The 22,773-nt window shown below is 40.3% G+C and overlaps 1 protein-coding gene across 1 annotated transcript in view; it reads left to right on the top strand.

Annotated features, from left to right (window-relative positions):
- DNAH9 (dynein axonemal heavy chain 9) overlaps positions 1 to 22,773 on the top strand; it is a 373,298-nt gene that overhangs the window by 211,118 nt on the left and 139,407 nt on the right. Inside the window, exons 45-48 of the mRNA XM_003791085.1 lie at positions 632 to 755; positions 15,103 to 15,245; positions 15,605 to 15,766; positions 15,933 to 16,166. Coding sequence (XP_003791133.1) covers positions 632 to 755; positions 15,103 to 15,245; positions 15,605 to 15,766; positions 15,933 to 16,166 — 663 coding nt within the window. The remainder of the gene's footprint in view (positions 1 to 631; positions 756 to 15,102; positions 15,246 to 15,604; positions 15,767 to 15,932; positions 16,167 to 22,773) is intronic.

The following is a 22,773-nucleotide window of genomic DNA, read 5'->3' as shown; positions in this document are numbered from 1 at the left end:
AAAAAAAAAAAAAAAGAAAGAAAAAGAAAACACAAGACACTGCTAGCGTAAGGTACATTCATCTCTTCAGGCAAGACCAAGAGCAATCGCTGCTTTCTGGAGCAGGTCATTCATTCATAACAGGATGTGGGCAAAACAGATGAATAGGAGACTAGTCTGGCCTTTAGACACCTGTTACCTCTTTGCACAAAGCAGGCACTTCAGAACCTAGTGCAGGAACCACTGTGGTTAGGAACCTCTCTTGGCAGTGAGGCCTGGGAATAAGGAGTGGTTCCTGCCTGTCAGTGAAGGATAATGCTTCTCCCTGTCTTGTATTGTCACTTTGCTTGTCTACTGTTGAAGTAGATAAGAAAACACAGTAGAACTTCTGTAAGGTGACCACTCAAGGGACTACAAGAAACTGATCAACACATGGAGGTAGTCAACATTAGACACTAGGCCTACTATACTGATACATACATGTGGTGCATGTCCCATCTGTGAAAATTAAGTCAACTTCAGTAGGTGGTCAGTGTAGGGAGGTGTTCAGCTATGGAGGTTCTCCTGTAGTTTCACTGCTTGAGAGTGGATTGGGAATCTCTTTCAAAAAGGCCTTATTCTCAGTGATTTCTGCTATTGGTTGTTCCTACAGGTGGACTTGGCCAGCCTGTGTCTGAAAGCTGGGGTGAAGAACCTCAGCACAGTGTTTCTCATGACGGACACCCAAGTGGCTGATGAGAGGTTCCTTGTGCTCATCAACGATCTCTTGGCATCTGGTAAGAGATTCCTTGCATTTTGGGACCTTTCATAAATTCCTTCTGGAGTCAGAGCCATTCAAAGTTAGAGACTTGGTCCAAAATCAGAAGAAGTAGGTGGTAGAAATGAGGAATATGACAGACACAGCAAAGGAATGTTGCATTAAGGCCCTTCTCACAGTCGATGCTGGGCCTGCCCTCCTGGATCTCTCACTCTCCTTTCATCACAAAACAGACAGTATCTTAGGCTCTCTTAGTGGGACGAGGTCTGACTATGGGAAGAAGAGCAGGTTAAGGCCTGGTGATCTGCTAAGCCCAGCAAGAAGGGGCTGTCTGCTCCATATCCAAGACAAAGGGCAACTGACTGTGTGCAGTAGTAATGGGTACTTCATGGAGGGCAGGCTTTGGCGGGAGGATGCACACAGAACATGAGCACACCGGACTCGTGGAACAGGGTGGAATTAGGTTACCAGTTTAATAAGCTAATGCCCTAGAACCTCATGGAAACAAAGTGGAAGCAGGAATAGATATCTCCATGAGGTTTTCCTTGGTCCTCAAAGGACTTGACAGGGTTGTCAGGGACCCTGTGACACTATGTGTGCAAGACAGTTCTTCAGGGTGAAGCTCAATCCTTGCTAGTTTATGGTTCTAATTTATTTAGGAATTCAGGACTTATGGCAACCATCTGCCCCTAAATTTAGATATATATATATATATATCTCCAAGAAGACAATAAAATGCATAAATTATGTATATACATGTGTATATACATATCCAAGAAGACAATAAAAGGCATAAATTATGCACTTACATAAATTTGTGTGTGTTTATGTCAATTAAAGGTAGAATATGCTTTGTTGGTTTTGAACCAAATGCAGCGTCTGCAAAGACATCTTTTCTTCTGGATTAAGAAAAACAGTTAGTGCACAGATGGCCCTGAACAAAGCTACAGCCTCCCAATTTCTAGTGCTTCAAGAGCCCCTTTCTCTGCAGTCCACTCCCTGGCTCTGATTAAATACTCTTTAGTTTATAAAGCCCCAGGACCGTGATCCCAAGTACCTTTCTCCATCATCTATTCTATGTCACAGGTAGTGTATTTCAGGCTCCTGACAGGCCCTAGGAATTTTGCTGCTTCAGAATCGTCGTCTGCTTCACATTTTGTGGCATTGCACCCTGTGTCATCCTGTTGTCACTTACACAAGAAACCAGTGGCCCAGGCCATGCCCTGGCAGGTACCATGCACAATCTTTGGCTTATTTCACATGAAGGCCTGTGTCCCTTACTGTGCTGGCTCCTCACATTACTTTGACTCGTCACCCTCATTTCTTTTCCAGCCTGCCCTGCCCAAGTTAGCTTTATATCCAAGAGTTTGCCTACAACTCTTCCCTCCAAGTCAACAAATTTCCCCTTTTTTAAAATACTCACCATGTCACTACTTTCTATTTACAACGTTGCCTCACTTTTTATTATTTGACTAAATAATAACAAAGGGATCCAACTGCCCCCCTCATCCTGAAGCTTCCATAAAGCCTAATTTTTTAAACAACTGAAGAGAGTGAAACAATGCTTCTAAAGATGTATAGTTTTAGAAGTGTTGGGCATGTTGCCTGTCTCATGATATATTTCATTTGGTATACATCCAACCAGGCGACCTCAGGTGTCTGAGACAAAGGTTGTTACACTTTGACCAACTGAAATTTCATTTCTCAATTATTTTTAATTTTTCATATAGAACACAAATTTTTTCAAGTGCAAATGAATTTCTGAAGCCTTACCAGTGAAAACTTAATGCAATCAACCAGCTGCAAAGTCATGGAGTTTTAAGCTCCTGGCTCCTTTCAATACTTCTATATTTTAAAAAAACACACACGCAACAAAACAGCAAGGTCCGTATAACACATGCTTAAGTGGAGACTTTTTTCTTCTAATCCTCATCCCCTACTTTCTTAACCACTTCAACAGGGAAAATTAGAGCATATCTTTGTTCTAATTTTCCTTGCCACATAAGTAATTTCTGACTGCAAAGTAACTGACTACTAGTTTATTCAAGGCTTCTGCAATTCCTCAGAACCTCCCTAGTTTCCAAATTTTTCAATTTTGTGGAGTTATGCAATTTTTTCACCCTTCAGTAACATAGTACAGAGTAGGAAACTATAAATAGGATTACCTTGCCTTTACTCCTTCCTTTATAGCAGGGGTCCTCAAACTGTTTAAACAGGGAGCCAGTTCATCGTCCCTCAGACCATTGAAGGGCCAGACTGCAGGCCCCGGGACAAGTCAGCTGCTATGCAGGACAGGCAGCCACAGCAAAAACACCCAGCAGGCCAGATAAATGTCCTCGGCGGGCCACATGTGGCTCATGGGCCATAGTTTGAGGATGCCTGCTTTATAGTTACATGCAGGTCCTGTTAGGCTAGATATAAAGGTATGGTGAGAAAATTCCACCAATGCAACTTTCTCCCAAAAACATTGCCCTCAGAGAACAAACAATCTCATGCCATGGACTATCCGGTTTCTTCCAACACTTCTTTAGAGCACCATCTGACCACTGGTTTTCCTGACACCATCTCTAAAATCAAACCATGGTGGTAATTTGGCTCGTGAATCCCACTTATGACACCAACTCTACCGTTTTAGAACCTATCTTTATGCCAGTTACATCTCAAGTGAGTTACAGATTGACAGGAAGAAATTCTACACACAAAGTAAAAATGTTAACTTAAAGTCCTGGCATAATTAGCAAAAGATACATAATTGTATGAGAAGCAATGTGGTCACACAGAACAGGAGCAAATGAGGGATTTCTTTGAGTCACTTTCTTAGGCCTCCACAGTTTTTAAGGTGGGTCACATGACTACTGGTGACACAGTGCACGGAATGCAGATTCCATAATTGTCATGTCCTATGACCTGTTATAATAAATCCTGAAGAATGTACACTGGCCATAAAACCCAGGTAGTCAAGGAATTCTTACAAGAGCTGTTCTGCCTTGGTCCTTGACCCAAACTCAGTGTCAGCAAGTTAGAATTCCCATTCTAATTTAGAGGGAAAATTCCAAGTTATTCTCTAGCTCTCCAGGACAACACCTCTTCAGCTCCAGCTTCATAGCCTTCCAAAAAGCCCATTTTACTATGGTTCCCTGACAGTGAGAATATCTAGTCAGCTCTTTCTCTCCTAACTATGACAAATTCTGTACATTATTTTTCTTTGCAATCTTATTTTAGATTTTCTTTTTGTTTTTCAAAAGGCTTATATTGCTTTACTCCAAAATTATTTTCCCTATTTATTTTCCCTGGCCCAGGCTAGATCACTTTCTATTCATTCATATATTCAATAATTATTTATTAAGCTATATGCTCCAGTCACTAAATATCAAGCTCAAAGATGAATTACATATAACCTTTATGAGGTCTAGTGAAACAGTTTATAGCTATTTGGGTTCCCTTCTCTTCTAAAGTGGTATTCTTCTTCATCTCTGGACTGTCCTCTCTATGTTTGAGTCTTAGTATATGGAACATGAAAAGGTCACCTCATGTTTAGGGTTAAGGCCAGGGTCAACATGTTAGTTTACACATCACATGAGAAGGAAGAGTCCAGAAATATCTATAATAGACTTGGCATTAGATTGTCCTCCTCTACCGAGCACTGGAACTGGACTTCCCCTGAGCTATCTGTGCTGTCCTCTGAATGAATGCTAGTCCAACCTCTATAAAAGAAAGAAAAAAACCACAAAGTTTGGGGCTAGAGCAGCCATTAAGCATGCCATGAACCTCTTGGACATACTTTGTGGACTCATTGGATCAGCTCACCAGATGGGTCTTCAAACCACAGACAGTGAAACTTTAAACCAGCACCCTTTTGATTCTCCACCTGCAAAACAGAAATTTCCAAATGCAAAAAGATGCTTGAGTAATCAGCCTTTTCTTTTCTTCTTATGGTACTAAATTATTTCTTTTTTCTTTCTTCTGGTATTAAAGCCCTATACAAGTTATTCAAGACTTTGTTGGTTTGCGGGGGGGTTATTGTTTTTTGAGACAGAGTTTCACTTTGTCCCCCTGAGTAGTGTGCTATCACACTAGTGGCATCATTGTAGCTCACAAAAACCTCAAACTCATGGCTCAAGCAATCATCTTGCATCAGCCTCCCCAGTAGCTGGGACTACAGGCAACCACCACAATGCCTGGCTAGTTTTAGAAATGGGGTCATGCTCTTGCTCAGACTGATCTAGAACTCTTGACCTCAAGCAATTCACCTGCCTTGGTCTCCTAGAGTGCTAGGATTACAGGTGTGAGCCACCACACCTGACATATTCAAGACTTTATGTCTTAAATTGCTAACCTCTTCCTTACCACTTATATCAAAGAGATAATCAGTTGCCACCAATTTTCCCCTTAACCATTTTTTAATCTGTTCATCTCTATCCTGACCACCACTTATCTTGTCATCTTTTCCTTTAACAAATGGACACTTCATAACACATCTGCCTACCTCCCAGGATATCCCTGAACAGTCCATTCTCACTATTGCTTTCAAAAGGGTCTATCTAAACTATAATCTTTTATTAGTTCCCAACTAGATGCAGAATAAAATCTAAACTTCCTTAACCTGTTCCTTTCCCTCCATGTGAGTCTCACTTGCCTTCCTACTGCCTTGTCATTCTTGAGAAAACACTGCATAATGTTCCCTGACATCCCTAATTACTTATGCTATTCCGTTAGTGTCTGGATTAACCTCTACCCATAGTAGAAGACTGACCTTCAGTGTTCCCTCTCTAGGAAACCACTGGCCCACTATCCTCTGTGTGTGCCTCGCAGTGGCTATGCACACCACTGTAGTATTGAAACAACATTGTAAATTTATGAAAGACAAAGACTGCATTGCCTGTGATTGGCTATTTGCATGTTATTAGATAATCCAGAGGCCAAAAAAAAAAAAAGGATTCAATACCTACCACCCAGTTTAGGAAATAAATAATGCTGATATAACTCTAACCCTTGGCACAGTCATTTATATTGTCAGCTTTCATACATCTCCTGGCCCATAAGTGACATTCCAGAGGTATTTTTTGAACTAGAGTTGGTAATATCATGAGACTGATGCACCAGCTTATATGTGTTAGAGGTTACTGATGGACATATGCTTTTAGAAGTTTTCCAGTGGACAGAGAAGAATAGGGTAACTCCTTTCATTTTTCTTCCTTGAGACCAGGAAAATGTGTCTTAAAACTCGCAAGCCTAGAGGGGTCAAAGCCCTTAAGCCAGTCAGAAGCTAATTAGAGATCACAGAGAACTTAATCTTAGTTTTGTCGTTTATATGGCCAAGCTCCAACTAACTGAACCATGGTAAATTATCCATATCTCTTTCCCCCAAAAGCAGTTGTGGCCTCTGAGGAATCCCAGATGAACAGAGAGATAATGGTGATCAGTCTGGCTTCAAGAGTATTAGAATATTTCCATGTCTGCATGAGGCCAGCAAGAACTTACTGTCAGAAATAGGGTTTCCCAACATCAGGTCTCAAGAGGAAATTTTTCAAATATTAAATAGCCTCTGCCTCTGTGTACATCACAGAACCCTCTGTGGTAGTTCATTTTCCTGCTTTCAGTATGATTGCCTATGTCACATATTAAGTGACAGAAATGTTGTCAGGAGGAATGGGAGGAACAAATCTGAAAATGTGTACTTTGTGTCCAATGCAGAGGTGTTATCCTCAGATATTCCATCTAGTGTCTTCTTCTTCTAGGTTCTGGACAAACACCAGCATCATGCAAGCATAGAAAACATCGCTAAGTGGCCCAGGCACCTTCCATATCTTGGCAGTAAGGGTGTCAGCAAACTAGGGTCAGCAAACATTTACAACAAAGGACCAGAAAGTAAACACCTTAGGCTTTGCAGACTATATGGTCTCTGTCACAATTGCTCAACTCTCACTGTTGTGCAAAAACAGCCATAGATTATATCTAAATGAATCATCCTGGCTGTGGCCAAAAATGTTCTATTTATCAGCAACAAAATTTTGACTTCACATAATTTTTGTATTAAGTATTAAATATTATCATTTAAGCTTCTAACACATGCTAAAATATCATTTCATTTTCCTAGCAGTTTTCTTTGACCCCTGTTTTCATCAAAAGGAGCTGCAATGAGCTATTCCCTTAGTAAGACCTTGGTTTTGACAAATTATGGTACAGGGTATTTTATAGGCATTCTATTAAATATCTTAAATAATGGAAATTATATTTGTACAATTTGTACAATTAAGGGAAGAAAGTAAATGATCATTTTCATGGTAATTCATTTTTTTATTTTGACCTTTTAACTGATTATGGCTAATTAGTATAAAACTCACAGGAGACTGTTGGCAGGGTTAGTGCTGTCATACTATAAAGGCCAGGATTTGTTGGAAATTTGGCATCAGTTTTCTCCAGATTTAGTAGTTCAGGAAAGCATCACAGCTTCAACAAGTGCTAGAATCATAATTTCCACTGCTCTGATTAGACACAGGCCATTAGCCCAACCACTTATGTCAAGGACCTTGTCCAAGTCCTAAAGGATGTAGGGGGGTAAGGTGGCCCCATGAATTCTGTCATCCCTAATACTTCTACAATGCTGGCATTTCAATTGGGGAAGAAAGAAGAAGCATGTGAGAATGGAAAACTTTAAATGGGTGCTTGTATATGATTCCAGGTCTTGATAGCCTCAATAGCTACCTAAAGACTTATTCTGGAAATGTGAAAAATTTGCTTCTCCAACACCCATAAAGTATCCTGAAATAAACCAAGTTCACCTTTACATCACATGCAGTGTTTCCAACTTTGTAGTTTTACCACATTTCCTTTATTCTCACCTCCATCAATCTCATCTCTCATTAAGAAAGCTGGTACCAGGTGGTGCCTGTGGCTCAAGGAGTAGGGTGCCATTCCCATATGCAGGAGGTGGCGGGTTTAAGCCCAGCCCTGGCCAAAAACTGCAAAAAAAAAACAAAAGAGAGAGAGAAAGCTGGTACTTTCAGACCTCAGACTATACTATAAATCAATAGTGATCAAAACAGTATGGTACTGGCACAAAAACAGAGCATTAGATGTATGGAACAGACTAGAGAACCAAGAGATGAACCCAGCTACTTACAGTCATTTGATCTTTGATAAGCCAATTAAAAACATTCAGTGGGGAAAAGATTCCCTATTTAACAAATGGTGCTGGATGACTGGCTGGCAACCTATTGAAGATTAAAACTGGACCCACACCTCTCACCATTAACTAGGATAGACTCTCACTGGATTAAATACTTAAACTTAAGACATGAAACTATAAAAATACTAGAAGAAAATGCAGGGAAACACTTGAAGAAATCAGCCTGGGCAAATATTTTATGAGGAGGACCCCCGGGCAACCAAAAATACATTACTGAGACCTGATCAAACTAAAAAGCTTCTGCACTGCCAAGAACACAGTAAGTAAAGCAAGTAGACAGCCCTCAGAATGGGAGAAGATATTTGCAGGTTATGTCTCTGATAAAGGTTTAATAAGCAGAATCCACAGAGAACTCAAAAGTATTAGGAAGAAAAAAATAAGTGATCCCATCTCAGGGTGAGCAAGGGACTTGAAGAGAAATTTCTCTGAAGAAGACAGGCACACGGCTCACAGATACATGAAAAAATGCTCATCATCCTTAATTATCAGAGAAATGCAAATCAAAACCACTTTGAGATATCATCTAACTCCAGTAAGATTAGCCCACATCACAAAATCCCAACACCCTAGATGGGTGGATGTGAAGAAAAGGGAACACCTCTGCACTGCTAGTGGGAATGCAAACTAATACATACCTTTTGTAAAGATGTTTGGATTTCATTTAGGGATCTAATAATAGACCTGCTAGGTGGCACCTGTGGCTCAAAGGAGTAGGGTGCCGGTCCTGTATGCTGGAGGGGGCAGGTTCAAACCCAGCTCTGGCCAAAAACTGCAAAAAATAAAATAAAATAAATAAATAGACCTGCCAATCAATCCTACAATTCCTCTATTAGGTATATATCCAGAGGAACAAAAGTCACTTTATAACAAAGATATTTGTACCAGAATGTTCACAGCAGCCCAATTCATAATTGCTAAGTCATGGAAGAAGCCCAAGTGCCCATTGACCCATGAATGGATTAATAAACTGTGGTATATGTATGCCATGGAATATTATGCAGCCTTAAAAAAGATGGAGACTTACCTCTTTCATGTTTACATAGATGGAGCTGGAACATACTCTTCTTAGCAAAGTATCTCAAGAATAGAAAAAAAGTATCCAATGTACTCAGGCCTACTATGAAACTAATTTATAGCTTTCACATGAAAACTATAACCCACATTTACTTTTATTTTTGCTTTATGCTTTTCTGTATTTCTTTACAAAAGACAATAGAAACTCCGACCACCCAAGGGACTGCAACCAAGGGAATTCAACATAAGGTGGCCAACGTAAGGAACATATGGAGGCCTCCTGTACTGATAGACACATGTGGTGCATGTCCGATCTATGAAAATTAAGTCAATTTAAAGAGGTGGTCAGTATCAGGAGGTGGTTAACTATGGGGGTTCTATTGTGTTTTGGACAGTCCAAAGCAATAAACACCCATGTAATTACAAAAAAGGACACAAAATAGAAACTTTTATTGTTCATATGCAAGTTTCCTTGCTACAGGAGCCTAGGACTAGACCGCTAGGTTGTCTTGTAGAAGAATGTCAACTTAAGGGTCGGCGCCTATAGCTCAAGCGGCTAAGGCGCCAGCCACGTACACCTAAGGTGGCGGGTTCGAATCCCCAGCCTGGACCCGCCAAACAACAATGACGGCTGCAACCAAAAAATAGCCAGGCGTTGTGGCGGGCGCCTGTGGTCCCAGCTACTTGGGAGGCGGAGGCAGGAGACTCGCTTGAGCCCAGGAGTTGGAGGTTGCTGTGAGCTGTAATGCCACGGCACTCTACCCAGGGGGACAGCTTGAGGCTCTGTCTCAAAAAAAAAAAAAAAAAGAATGTCAACTTAAAAGTTGAAGTTTTGAAAAGTGACAAATTGCTCTCCAGAGTTGTTATACAAGTTTAGTCTCTAGCCAATAGTGCATGAATATCTGTGTTGTCCCCTAGGCTCGCCAACACTTGGTTTATCTGACATATTAAGTTTTGCCGGTAGGAATGAAATGAAATCTTGTTATTTTCCTTCCCCTTTTTTACTGATGACCTTGTGCATCTTTTCAAGTGTTTGGCAGCTATACCTGTGTCTTTTCTGCAAGTTGCCTGTTTATGCAGTTTGACCTTTGGCTTTTGAGTTCTTTGTCTTTTTTCTATGGCTTTGTAAGCATTCTCCATGTATTTTGGGTATGTGGATAAATTGTTTATTGTATAGGGTTGCAAATATCTTTTTGAAGTCTGTATCTGAATTTTGTCATGCCAATTTAGTTTTAATGTAGTAAGAGTTAAGTCTTTCTATGCTTTTTGCTTTTTGTGTTCTGTTTCACAAATTTTATCCTGTCCCAAAACCATAAAAATAATTGCCTGCATTTTATATTTTGAACTGTTACCATTTTGCTTTTCATATTTATGTCTTAATTCATCTGGAGCTTATTTTTGCATAGTAATCTAACTATATTTGACATATTAATATTGAATTGTCTTAACATTACTTATGAATTAGTCTATCTCTTATCTACCTTCTAGTTTTTAACATCAATTTCCTATTTATATCTGGATCTGTTTCCAGGTGATTCACTCTTTGTTTTATTTATTTACCCCATTATCAGTTTCACATTGTTTTAACTAGCATAGCTGTAAGAGACTTGATTTCTGGCAGGACAGATTTCTCTTTCTGGTCCTTCCTCAATAAAACTATTCTTTACCCTTTGCCCTTTCATATAAATTTTAGAAAGTGCTTGTCAGGATTGGGAAAAAAAACTCATCTGATTTTTTCCTGGAACTGTGTTTTTGTGACGGTGGTGATACTGCATCATCCCGCCACGAGTGCAATATTTCTCTTCATTTATCTGGGGCTTCATTTGTTCCCTTCACTACTATGTTACAGCTTCTATGTTAAGATTGCGCATTTCCTTTTACATATTTATTGCTTATTTGCCATATAGTCTTTGTTGGTGTTCCAAATAATAACTTTTAAAGTAACTTTTTTTTTTGCTGGAGTACAGAGATGCAATTTAATTTTCAATATGGATTTTTATATGCAGTGAGCTTGTTGTTATAAACTTTTGTGAGTTCTGATTGCTTATGTGAATATCATCTGATTTTTCTGCATGGAACCATTATATTTTTATTGCTTCCTTAACTATCCTTATACATTTTGTTTTTTTCTTAACTTTTTGCCTAGCTTGGGATCTCCTAGATGATGAAGTTCATGTTTGAATAGAAAATATGACAGCAGTCCTATTTGTCTTATTCTTGATTTGAAAGGTAGTATTTTAGTATTTTACCTTCAGGTATGTTTGCTCTGGATTTGGGACTGATATCTATTATCAGGTTAAGAGAAATCTCACTCCTAATTAACTAATGGTTTTTAGAAACTTTATCCATTTTATTGTTCATACTGTTTTACTTCCTTAATCTATTAATGTATTGAATTATTTTTATAGTTTTTTTTTCTAGTGCAAACTATCCTTGCATTTCCAAGATAGAATTTATCTAGGTTAAGATTTATACTTCTTTATTGTATATTGGTTTATATATTTAGTCAGGATTTTTTAAATTTTTATTTCAGAATGTTATGAAGATATATACATTTTAGTCACATAATTTGCTTTTGTATATTTTAAGACAAAGCTATCAATGTGTCCTTCACCCAGAAAGTATGCAATGGCAATGCTTTCTGTGCCATGTACCTGTTGGCTGGGAATTTGCTCATCCCCTTCGTATCCTCCCACCTACTTCAGTGTCTTTGAGTTTTGCTTCCATCTGAGCATATGGTGTTAGCCAACCAGTTCCAGTTTGCTATGGAGTACATGTGGTGTTTGTTTTTCCATTCTTGCAATGCTTGACTTAGGAGTGTGATCTCCAATTCTATCCAGGTTATTACAAAAGATACTAAATCATCATCTTTTTATGTCTGAATAGTATTCCTTGGTGTACATATACCACATTTTATTAATTCATTCATATACTCATGGACACTTGGGTTGTTTCCACATCTTTGTGATTGTGAATTGTGCTGCCATAAACATTCAAGTTCATGTATCTCTTTTTGTAGAACATCTTTTTCTTTTTGAGTAAATACCTAGAAGTGGGATTTCAGGATCAAATGGCAAGTCTACTTTAAGCTCTTAAAGGAATCTCTATACATATTACTTTCTATAAAGAGTGAACTGGTTTGCTTTCCCACCAACAGTACCTAAGTGTTCCTTTCTCTCCACATCCACACCAGCATCTGTTGCTTTGGAACTTTAATGGTGTGAGCCATTTTCACTGCAGTAAGGTATCTCACTGTGGTTTTTATTTGCATTTCCCTGATAATTAGAAATGTTGAACATATTTCACGTGTTTCTTGGCCATTAATCTATCTTCCCTAGAAAATTTTCTGTTCATGTCACTTGCCCAACTTTTAATGGGGTTGTTTGATCTCTTCTTGTAGATTTGCTTGAGTTCTTTCTGGGTTCTGGTTATCAGTCCTCTATCAGATAGGTAGTACATAAATATCTTCTCCCATTCTGTAGGTTGTCTATTTGCTTTGTCGATTATGTCCTTGGCTATGCAGCAACTTTTTAACTTGATCAGGTCCCCTTTATTTATTTTTGTTGTTGCTAAACTGCTTTGGGGGTTTCTTCGTAAATTCTTTACCTAGACTGATGTCTATAAAAGTATTTCTGATGTTTTCTTCTAAAATTCTTATTGTTTTGTGTCTTAGGTTTAAGTCCATTATCCATCATGAATTAATTTTTGCAACTAAGCAGTAAGATTTCATCGGCTATTTGGGGTCTTTTCTGGCTCCATATGAATCATGGAAGTATTTTTTCTAGATCTGCAACATATGACTATTCCCATTAGTATTTTAATGGGAATTGTGTTGAATCTGTAAATCACATTAGTATAGGCATCTTACAGCATCAACAATATTTATGCTGCTGATCCATGAACACAATATGTTTTTCCATCTGTTTGCATCCACTGCTATTTCTTTTTTCAGGGTTTCATAGTTCTCCCTATGTAGATCCTTTACCTCCTTTGTTAAAGGTATTCAGAAGTATTTTGTTTTCTTTGTTGCTACCGTGAAGGGTATTATGTCTTTGATTTGATTCTCAGCTTGACTGTTACTGGTATATATGAAAGCTACTGATTTGGGTACATTGATTTTGTAACCTTAGACACTGCTGTATTTATTAGACAATTCCAGGAGTCTCTTGGTCGAGTCTATGAGGTTTTCTAGGTATAAGATTGGCAGGTATTGCTGTCAGCAAAGAGCGATAGCTTGATCTCTCTTCATCCCCCAGGTGGATGCCCTTGATAATTCTTCCCTTGTTTGATTGCTCTGGCTAGGACTTCCCATACTATGTTTGAATTATGGTGGTGAAAGAGGGCATCCTTGTTGGGTTCCCTTTCTAAGTGGGAATGTTTTCAATTTTTCTCTATTCAGTATGATGTTGTCTATGGATTCTATCATTTCAATGTCCCATCTATGTTTATTTTCTTAAGTGCTCTTATCCAAAAAATGTGCTGAATTTTTTCAATGCTTTTCCTGCATCTATTGGAAAGGTCATATGGTCATTGTTTTTTTTACTTCTATTCATGTAGTGAATTACATTTATAGATTTGTGTATGTTGAACCAACCTTGCATGTGAGGGATGAAGTCTACCTGGTCATAGTGGATTATTTTTTTGATGTGCAGTTGAATTCTGTTTGCTAAGATTTTACTGAGAATTTTTACATCTATATTTAGAAGAGATATTGGTCTATAGGTTATTTTTTGTTGTGTCCTTTCCTGGCTTTGTTATCAAAGTGATATTTGCTTCATAGAACAAGTTGGGAAGAACTCCTTCCTTCTCAATGTTAGGGAATAATTTCTGCTGTATAGGTCCAAGTTCATCTTTGTAGGTTTGGTAGAACTCAAGTTGGCAAATATATGAACAGACACTTAACCTCACACATAACAGAAATGTATGTGAAAACTTTTCCTAATTATTATTTTATACCAGGTTGGCAAAAATATGAAAGTTAGATGAAACATTGTATTAAGGCGATGACATAAGAATGTAAAACTATATGTTCAGTTTCAATGATGAATAAAAGGTGCAGATAAGTCCCTGCATCTGGCCTTTCTTAATTTTTATACAGTCAAATTAATCAATCTTTATGCATCAAACTTATTTTTCTTTGAAAATAAGTTTGAAGAAATTACAGTTAAAGTCTTTCCCTACTCAGAGGTTATGAGAATATTTCCCTCATTGTTTCTATTATTTTTCTGGGTTTTTTTCATATTTAAATCATTGATACAATTGAAATGTACCCCAGTGTACAGTGTAAAGTAGGTATCCAACCATATTTTTGTTCAGATACCAGTCTTCCTAACACAGTAGCATATATCAAATAGTTCATATTTTCAACATTGATTTAAAATGTTATACTTACCTTATTTTAAATTCTATGAAGCCATCTTTGCTTGCTACCTTTCTCTTATAAAGAACTATAGCTCACTCTTCTTAAAAACAATAGAACCTTCATAGTAGACCACCTCCCTACATTGACCACTTTCTTAAGTTAACCTAATTTTGATAGACTAGACATGCACCACATGTACGTACTGTAGGCCTAGTTTCTTATGTTGACACCCTGTATGTTGACCTAGTTAACCTAATTTTCATAGACTAGACATGCACCACATGTAGTACAGTAGGCCTAGTTTCTCATGTTGACACCCCTGTATGTTGACCAGTTGTTATAGTCCTTTGGGTGGGCAATTTACAGAGGCTGTACTATGTATGGACTTAATTTATTTCTTATGACCATTTTCACTCTTAGTCATATAGCTATTTTAGATCTGCTTTATGTTTCCTACTACATACTAAGTTTCTTAGGAGTGCAATTTATAGAAAGGCCAAAAAAATAGTTAGTACATAACTATTTTAAGCAAAAGAAGAAAAGACAATTGAAGGGTCTCATGCTGCCACCTGTCTACTGCAAGACAAGAAGGTGGCATACACCCTGTCACATTCATTAATGTGGTCATTCTTCTGCCATGGTTTGGAGCAGATGTGATGTCAATCCAGTTCACCCAGCAGGAGAGGCAGAAGATGACCTAAAAACCAAAGAACCTGTGTCCCCAGGTAAGATAACCTCCCAAGTCTGATTGCATCCTTTAGCGAGATACCAAAGTGGCCTCTCTGTGCTTCTTCCCCTCAGGGGAGATCCCGGATCTCTACTCTGATGATGAAGTTGAAAGCATCATAAGCAATGTGAGGAATGAAGTCAAGAGCCAAGGTCTGGTTGACAACAGAGAGAACTGCTGGAAGTTCTTTATAAATCGAGTCCAACGGCAGCTGAAGGTAAAGAGGATTTACTGACAGGGTAGGCTGGGAGAAGAAAAGGTTCACAGGATCTTCTACTGATATTTTGGACACAGCTATCCTTATCGATTGTTTTGGGAATGGGTTATGAGTGTGTGGTGTCCTTGCCAGCCTGAGCACCATTGTAAGAATGCCCCTCTCACCTGCTTCATGAGCAGGGACTTCCCTCTTTCATTTTGCAGTCCCAACACTCTGCATCTGGTTGGTGTTTGCAGAATTTGTCTCCTTTGCATGTACTTTTCAACTTTCTGGGAGATAAAGAACCTCAGGTCACGTCTGCCTCTTTGTGAGTATTTCTCTGATACTTTTTGGCTCTCCCCACCCTTCTGACTTCTCAGGTGACACTCTGTTTCTCCCCTGTGGGAAACAAGCTAAGGGTCCGCAGCAGGAAGTTCCCGGCTATTGTGAACTGCACAGCCATCGACTGGTTCCACGAGTGGCCTCAGGAAGCACTGGAGTCTATCAGCCTCCGCTTCCTGCAGAACACAGAGGGCATTGAGGTGAGGGGGAAAGGAGGTCCTCCTAAAGGCCCGTCCCACAGGAGGGTACAGGGAATTCCATGTCCAGGAGGTCAGAGACAAAGCACAAGCTTGCATAGAGTTTCTGGAGCACAACTTTCCACGTGGTGAAGCCATGAGGTCTTTCCTTCCCACCCTTTGATTTCAGCCTGCAGTAAAGCAGTCCATTAGCAAGTTCATGGCCTTTGTCCACATGAGTGTCAACCAGACATCCCAGTCTTACTTGAGTAATGAGCAGCGGCACAACTACACCACGCCCAAGTCCTTCCTGGAGTTCATCAGACTCTACCAGAGCTTACTGCGCAGGCACAGGGAGGGGCTCATGGCCAAGACCAAGCGGCTGGAGAACGGGCTGCTGAAGCTGCACAGCACCTCAGCCCAGGTGAGCCCACAGGGCACTCAGAGGGACCACAAACAAGATGTGACAGTCTGCTGTGTGTCTCTCTGTCATCAGAAACAGTACCAAAAGTTACAGGCTGAACTCCCTCAGCAGAAGGGCACATCTTCAGCCCCAGATCTGATCCACTCACTCTCACAGCTCCTGGAATCCTCTATAATTGAAACATCAAAGCTTTGAAACCTTCCTTCCTTCCTTCCTCTCTCTTTCTTTTCTCTCTCACTCTCTCTTTCCTTCCCTCCCTTCCTTTCTCTTTTTTCAGAGATGAGGTCTCACTCTGTCCTCCTGGCTAGAGTGCAGTGGCATCACCAGAGCTCACTTCAGTCTTGAATTCCTGGACTCAAGCCATCCTCCAGCTTCAGCTTCCCTAGTAGCTGGACTGTGGGCACAAGCCACAACACCCCGATAATTTTTCTTATTTTTTGGTAGAGATAGGGATCTTTCTATGTTGCTCAGGCTGCTCGCAACTCCTGGCCTCAGGCAATCCTCTCACCTTTAACTCCCAAAGTACTGGGATTACAGGTGTGAGCCATTGCTCCTGGCCAGTCTCCTCCTTTTCCTCTGTCCCCTCCAGTTCTCTTTCTCCCATCTTCAAAACTGAAGAATGATAGAGAGAAACAGGCAGTGGTTGCAGGGTTACACCAATTTTCTTTTGTTTCTTTTGTCTTTATGTATTATCTGCCAAAGTACCATTGGATCCTCACTTCTTCAACAAATCCTGTGTTGTTTAATGTATTTTCTTACCTCGTTCTAAGCAGTTGGTCATCCAAGAAGGCTTCTGGCATCCCGCCCTTGTCATATTTTTCCATTTACCCTTTCAAATGAAACATGCTTATTTCAGCCCATCTGCTAATCTTCCCTTGAGAGGGGAGGCAACTCTGGCACCTGCTGTCCCCCTGCCCCTGCCTGTCATGCATTCCTGCTCCCTCGGTGGTCCCTTTCTGTTCCCTGTTTACCAGCAGCAGGGCCGGCCTCTCATTAAGGTGGTGAAATGTCATGAAATTGCACAAATGAACTAAAATTGTGATCCACTTAATTCTTGTACATCAAATGTTTCTGTCAATATCCAAGCCTCTCACCGGCTCACTGTTCTGCCTTTGGAATTGTTCTATTGAACTTTCTCCTTTCCACTTGCCCTTTTCCCCAATTTAAGTTTCTTGATTCAGTGATGTAATAAACCTAAAGGACTTCCAGTTCATTTCATGGAATGCAGGGAGCCTTTGCAATCTGTACCCATAGTTTCATCTGCTCTGAAAATTTCCCTTCTATTATATGGTTTTGTTCATCTGCCTGGCCTCTCCTCTAGGAGCAGTAAGTTAGCCAGATGGGGTTTTGGAGCCCAGATCTATTATATTCTCAGGTGTTGCTTTCATCCCTTTTTCCTCCCCTCTACATTCTAGGAAAGCTTTTCAAGTTTATTCTCACCAATACTAATATAGTAGTGAGCAATATTGCCTCCATTCCATAGGCTTGCCATGAAGACTTTAATTACGCTATTGCATTTTTAATTTCCTAACAACCCTTCCTCATCTTATCCTTTTCCTTTTCCAGTGCATCTATTGCTTTTTTATTTCAGCCTGGTTTTCTGCAGTTATTACACAGAAACCATTCTCATGATGCCAGACAGGTTCCTGCATTTTTTTGTTTGTTAGTTTGCTTGTTCGTTCTTAGGGTCCATCACGGATCTTTCTCTAAATGCCATTTCCTTCCTTCATCTGTACCTTTTTTTTTTTTTTTTTGCTCTTTTTATATAGTATATATTTATTTATTAATTTGTACTAGTACACCCTCACATTACAAAGGCAATTAATGTAGTAGAAGAATCTTTTTTTTTTCATATTTGTTGTCTGAAATAACACAAACTACACATTCAAAAAGAAAATCTTCATTTGGACAACAACAAAGAAAAAGACAAGTTAAACAACAAAAAAATTTTCCTTCCTTTCAGGTGGACATTGAAGTGGACCTAAATCAATTTTCATTTTTAAATCTTTCAGAAACAAAGGCAGTTTAAAAACCATGGAACACTTCACAGATTTGCACGTTGCCCTTTCACAGGGGCCATGCTGATCTTCTCTCCTCTGTGGCTCCATCCTGAAATCACATTCATTCTTTGCATATATCTCTCAAGGGTAGAGACCAGGATGTGTTTATTTTTTTATCATCAGGGACTGGCACATTGTAGCTGTTCTATAAATGAGTGAATAAATAGATGAGTAAGGAGAGGACGGATAAATAAGAAAATAAGCAAGTGTGGCTTGGCATCTATAGCACAGTGGTTACAGTGCCAGCCACATACACTGAGGCTGGTAGGTTCAAACCCAGCCCGGGCCAGCTAAACAACAATAACAACTGCAACAAAAAATAGTTGGGCATTGTGGCGTGCCTGCTTGTAGTCCCAGCTTCTTGGGAGGCTGAAGCAAGAGATTTGCTTAAGCTCAAAAGTTTGAGGTTACTGTGAGCTGTGACTCTACGCAGGGCGACAGCTTGAGACTCAGTCTCCAAAAAAGAAAGAAAGAAAAAGAAAATAAACAAGTGAACAGCTCTAAAATCACCTATGAGCTCAGAGTGGGAGTGGAGAATGAATCATGCCAATACTGTACACATGGTGTTTATGCCACAAATATAAGACTGGTTGACATTCTAACGGTGATTCTGCTAGTAAAAACAGTATCTCAGGCTCCTGACTCTGGTGTAAACTCTTCATCAGTCATTGTTCCTTTGGTACAAAATAACTGATGTATACCATCACAGTATTGGTGTAATGGAAATGAATTATATTGTGCTAGAATATAACTACTTAATTATGACAGTTTCCAATGCACATAATCTAGTGGAACAGCTGAATGAATCTTACAGCCCTGGCTCAGATATACCACACTTTTATTAGCAGTAATACTTGTATTAGAAGCAGTAATGATAATTGTAATAATGACAACGTTAACAGTTTATAACGAACTTCATAAACCTTAGACTTAAAATTTCACACTTAGAACTGATCAGAAATATAACTTTATTTTTCTGTAACTGAATTCAACTTGGCTCTGGATCCCTCTCATTTGTTTAAGGATAGATAGCTTTGAATCTTACATTTCAGCTTGACTTACTTCAGGTTAGAAACTTAGTCTTTGGAGGGTGGTCAGTTTAGGGCTGTTTCCCTTTGAAGGGTCTTTTCCCCCTTCTCTCTGGGGTTTGTAGGAGGCAGCTGGTGAGACATCCTGGTGTGGTGCTCCAGTTCTCTCTCTGGTGACAGGTGGTTGGTCCTACTGTGTGTTTAGCAGCGATGTCTGTCTTTATGTCAGCATCCACTGAAGTCGTCACAGAAGGCGCGAGTGTGTCCTTTCTCTGGCCACCACCAGGGACCCCAGCCCTGACTTGGGTCTCACTTGTCCCTCACTGTCCTACTTCCTTCTGTGTCTGACTCAGGTGTGTTCATGAAGAAGAGGGGGGTTGGGGATTAAAGTAATATTCACCAGTGGACTAATGGCCATTGCCAACCCCCTGCATACAGGATTCAACTTCAAGTCTTAATCTGGAAACGCTTCAGTTAAGTTTATCTTAAGGTTTTCAAGTTGTCTCAAGCATCAAACTTACCAAAAGTTGACAGCCTAATAATTTATGAGGATGTATGAGTCAGGATTCTTCTGGTAGTAAGTGAAAAAAAATCTGACTCAAATTCATTTAGCAAGAAGAAAAAGAGCAAAAAAGAAAGAAAGGAGGGAAGAGGATGGCAAGAGAGGAGAGAAGAAAAGTCTTTTTTTTTTTTTATTTGAGACAGAGCCTTACTCTGTCACCCTCAGTAGAGGGCCGTGGCGTCACAGCTCATAGCAACCTGGGCATAAGTGATTCTTTTGCCTCAGCCTCCCGAGTACTTTTGTTGTTGTTGCAGTTGTCATTGTTGTTTTAGCTGGCCCAGGCCCCTTCAAACCCACCAGCCTCAGTATATGTGGCTGGTGCCCTACCCACTGAGCTATAGACGCCGCCCAGAGAGAAGGAAAATCTTGAGATTATCTGAGATAGTCGTCAGGACCCTTGATGGCACCTGACCAAAATCCAACTGAACATAGTTTAGTAAAAAAATAAAACAAAAGGAAATCAATTGGTTTCTATAACTGAAAGGCAGAGGCAGAGCTTAGTTGGACAAAGCTGAAGCGAGATACATAGTATCCTGTACATCTCGGCTGGCCTGTGGTTATGGCTAAACAATCTTTGTAACTTGAGTACTCTGGCCAAGCCAGGGCCACATGACATCTGGAACAAGCCCCACCCAAACCCAAAGGAAACTCAAACAAACCATGTTGCTAGAATAGGAGTGAACAATGTGTTTTAGACAGGTGGACATAACAAACATTGATAGAAAACATCTGTACCTAACAAACAGAAAAGCTTCCCCGAAACTCAAATTTATATCAGAAGTGTTGGGTGACACTACACAGGCACAGAGTAAACGGGAGGATGTCTCCAGGCCCATGCTTTTAATCCACTTGTGCTGCTAATGAAGGAATACCCAGGGCTGGGTAATTGACAAAGAAAAGGCTGGGAAATTTCTTAGGTTCCTGGCTCTGTGGACTGTACAAGTATCACGATTTCGGCATCTGCTTCTGGTCAGGGCTCCAGGCTGCTTCACTCCTGGCAAAAGGGGAAGGGGCTGGAGAGAAGACAAGAGAGGAGCCAGTTCTTCTCAGTCATCAGCTCTCATGGGAATAGAGTGAGCATCCACTCACCTCCCTACCAGGGACGATGACATTAATGTATTCCCAGGACATTAGCATTAGCATCACGTCCTTGGTCCTTGCCGAAGGGAGGGCTGCCTACCACCACTGTGTTGTCAGCCCACTCGGTTGGCACTAGCCACTTACCCTGCATACAGGCAATTCAGGAGACCTAGCAGGGTGGAGGAAAAGGGTGTTGTCTGTGTTTGTGGCATTCTCTCTCTGAACCTTCTCACTTGTCTTTGGAGGTGTCAATATAAGGAAAAGACCAAAGGTGGCTCAAATGTTTTAAATTTGGAAGAAGAAAAGAAAGATTTAGACTAACCTATTTTGAGTTCCCATTCCATTTCAGAAGAACAATAAAATGCCTTCTCTGTAGCTTGATGGGGAATGGCCTAATTCCGACTAGTGAGACCCTCCTATCAGTCCAAGTCGCTCAGCTTAAGAGTTGTAAAGCTCCCATTCACAGTGCTGGTGGTTATTTACCTTGGGCCTGAGGTCATAAGCCATATCTGCAATCAACAAAACAACCAAAAATTAAAAAAAAAAAAACCACCACTTCAATTTTCTCAAATCTCTCAAGATTTAAAAAGGAACAAAAAGTTACTGGTGTGTTTGCTGACTGGAGTGATTATGCAGCTCAGTCATTTTGATTTACAATTGTATCTTTGTCCTTGTAGAAATAACTCTCTCTGCAGCTGAACAATGGGAGATGGAAACGGATTAACCTTCCAACATGTGAATATAAGAGAGTTCTAGGGAACAGGCCCTCATTTGAGGTTAACACAAAGCCTCCAGTTTCTGTGAATACACAAAATTAAAGGGCATTCTCTTTTTGCCCCTTTCCTTTTCCTTTCTTTTGATCTGCCTTGAAAAGGGAATTATCAGCAGCGTCTAAGCCTCAGTTTTATTTTCCCCTTGTGCATTTTGCATCATAAAGCATTTGAATCTGTGTTGACGTGTTCCAGGGACTCTGAAGTAATCTTTGGTTGTTGCGTGAAATAGACTGCAGAAAAATGAGAGGCAAGAGGTCCTTCTGGAATGTAAAGTTTATGGGACATATTGCAAATACAAATGGCCTTTTTACTTTCCAGAAATAAATAGGTCTGTATCTTCCCTTTGCATCTGAAAAGGCCATTACACGAGGCCTGTGGTTCTCAGACCTAGACTAGACTGATAACAGAACCTCAGCTCAAACGCAGATTGCTAGGCCCCACCCCAGAAGTTCTGAATCAGTATATCTGGAGAGGGGCTAGGAATCTGCATTTCTGAACCGTTCCTAGCTGGTGCTTTTGATGTGGCCTAGAGAGCACTTTCTGCGAACCATCATGCTCAGCTGATAGAAATCATTCCTCTCTCTCCAGCTTATGAGACAAATACTAGCTGGTTTCCCAGGTGTATTCCCATCACTTGGTTCTCACTTGTAGACGACATGTGACTTCAGAGGCTGGATGGGGAATTCAGCTACTCTGGTCTGTTGGGATTTTGCTGTTCCATTTAATCTGCTCATCTATTTCTAGTGAAAATTGCACCAATAAATGAAGACAACCAAATGACCACAATCAAGGGCTATTTACCCAGAACTTGCTACAGCAGGGGACTCGAGTCATCACTGCTGTTTGGCAGACACTCAAAGGCAGGGAGAAAAGGGGGAAAGCTTTGTAGTGAAGAAGGGGGAGCTTCCAGGTGAGCCCAAACTGGAGGCTGTCAGTGTTGGGGGAGCGATGGGGGTGCTCACTAGAAGTGAGGCATCCCGTGGGATTGGTTTAGGGGAGCGATGGGGGGCTCACTAGAAGTGGGGCATCCCGTGGGATTGGTTAAGGGGAGCAATGGGGGGCTCACTAGAAGTGGGGCATCACATGGGATTGGTTAAGGGGAGC

Source organism: Otolemur garnettii, unplaced genomic scaffold, assembly GCF_000181295.1.
Source record: "Otolemur garnettii isolate 467f Iridium unplaced genomic scaffold, OtoGar3 scaffold00046, whole genome shotgun sequence".
NCBI lineage: Eukaryota > Metazoa > Chordata > Mammalia > Primates > Galagidae > Otolemur > Otolemur garnettii.
Note: the sequence above shows the minus strand (reverse complement) of the source record. Positions and strands in the feature narration are given on the sequence as shown.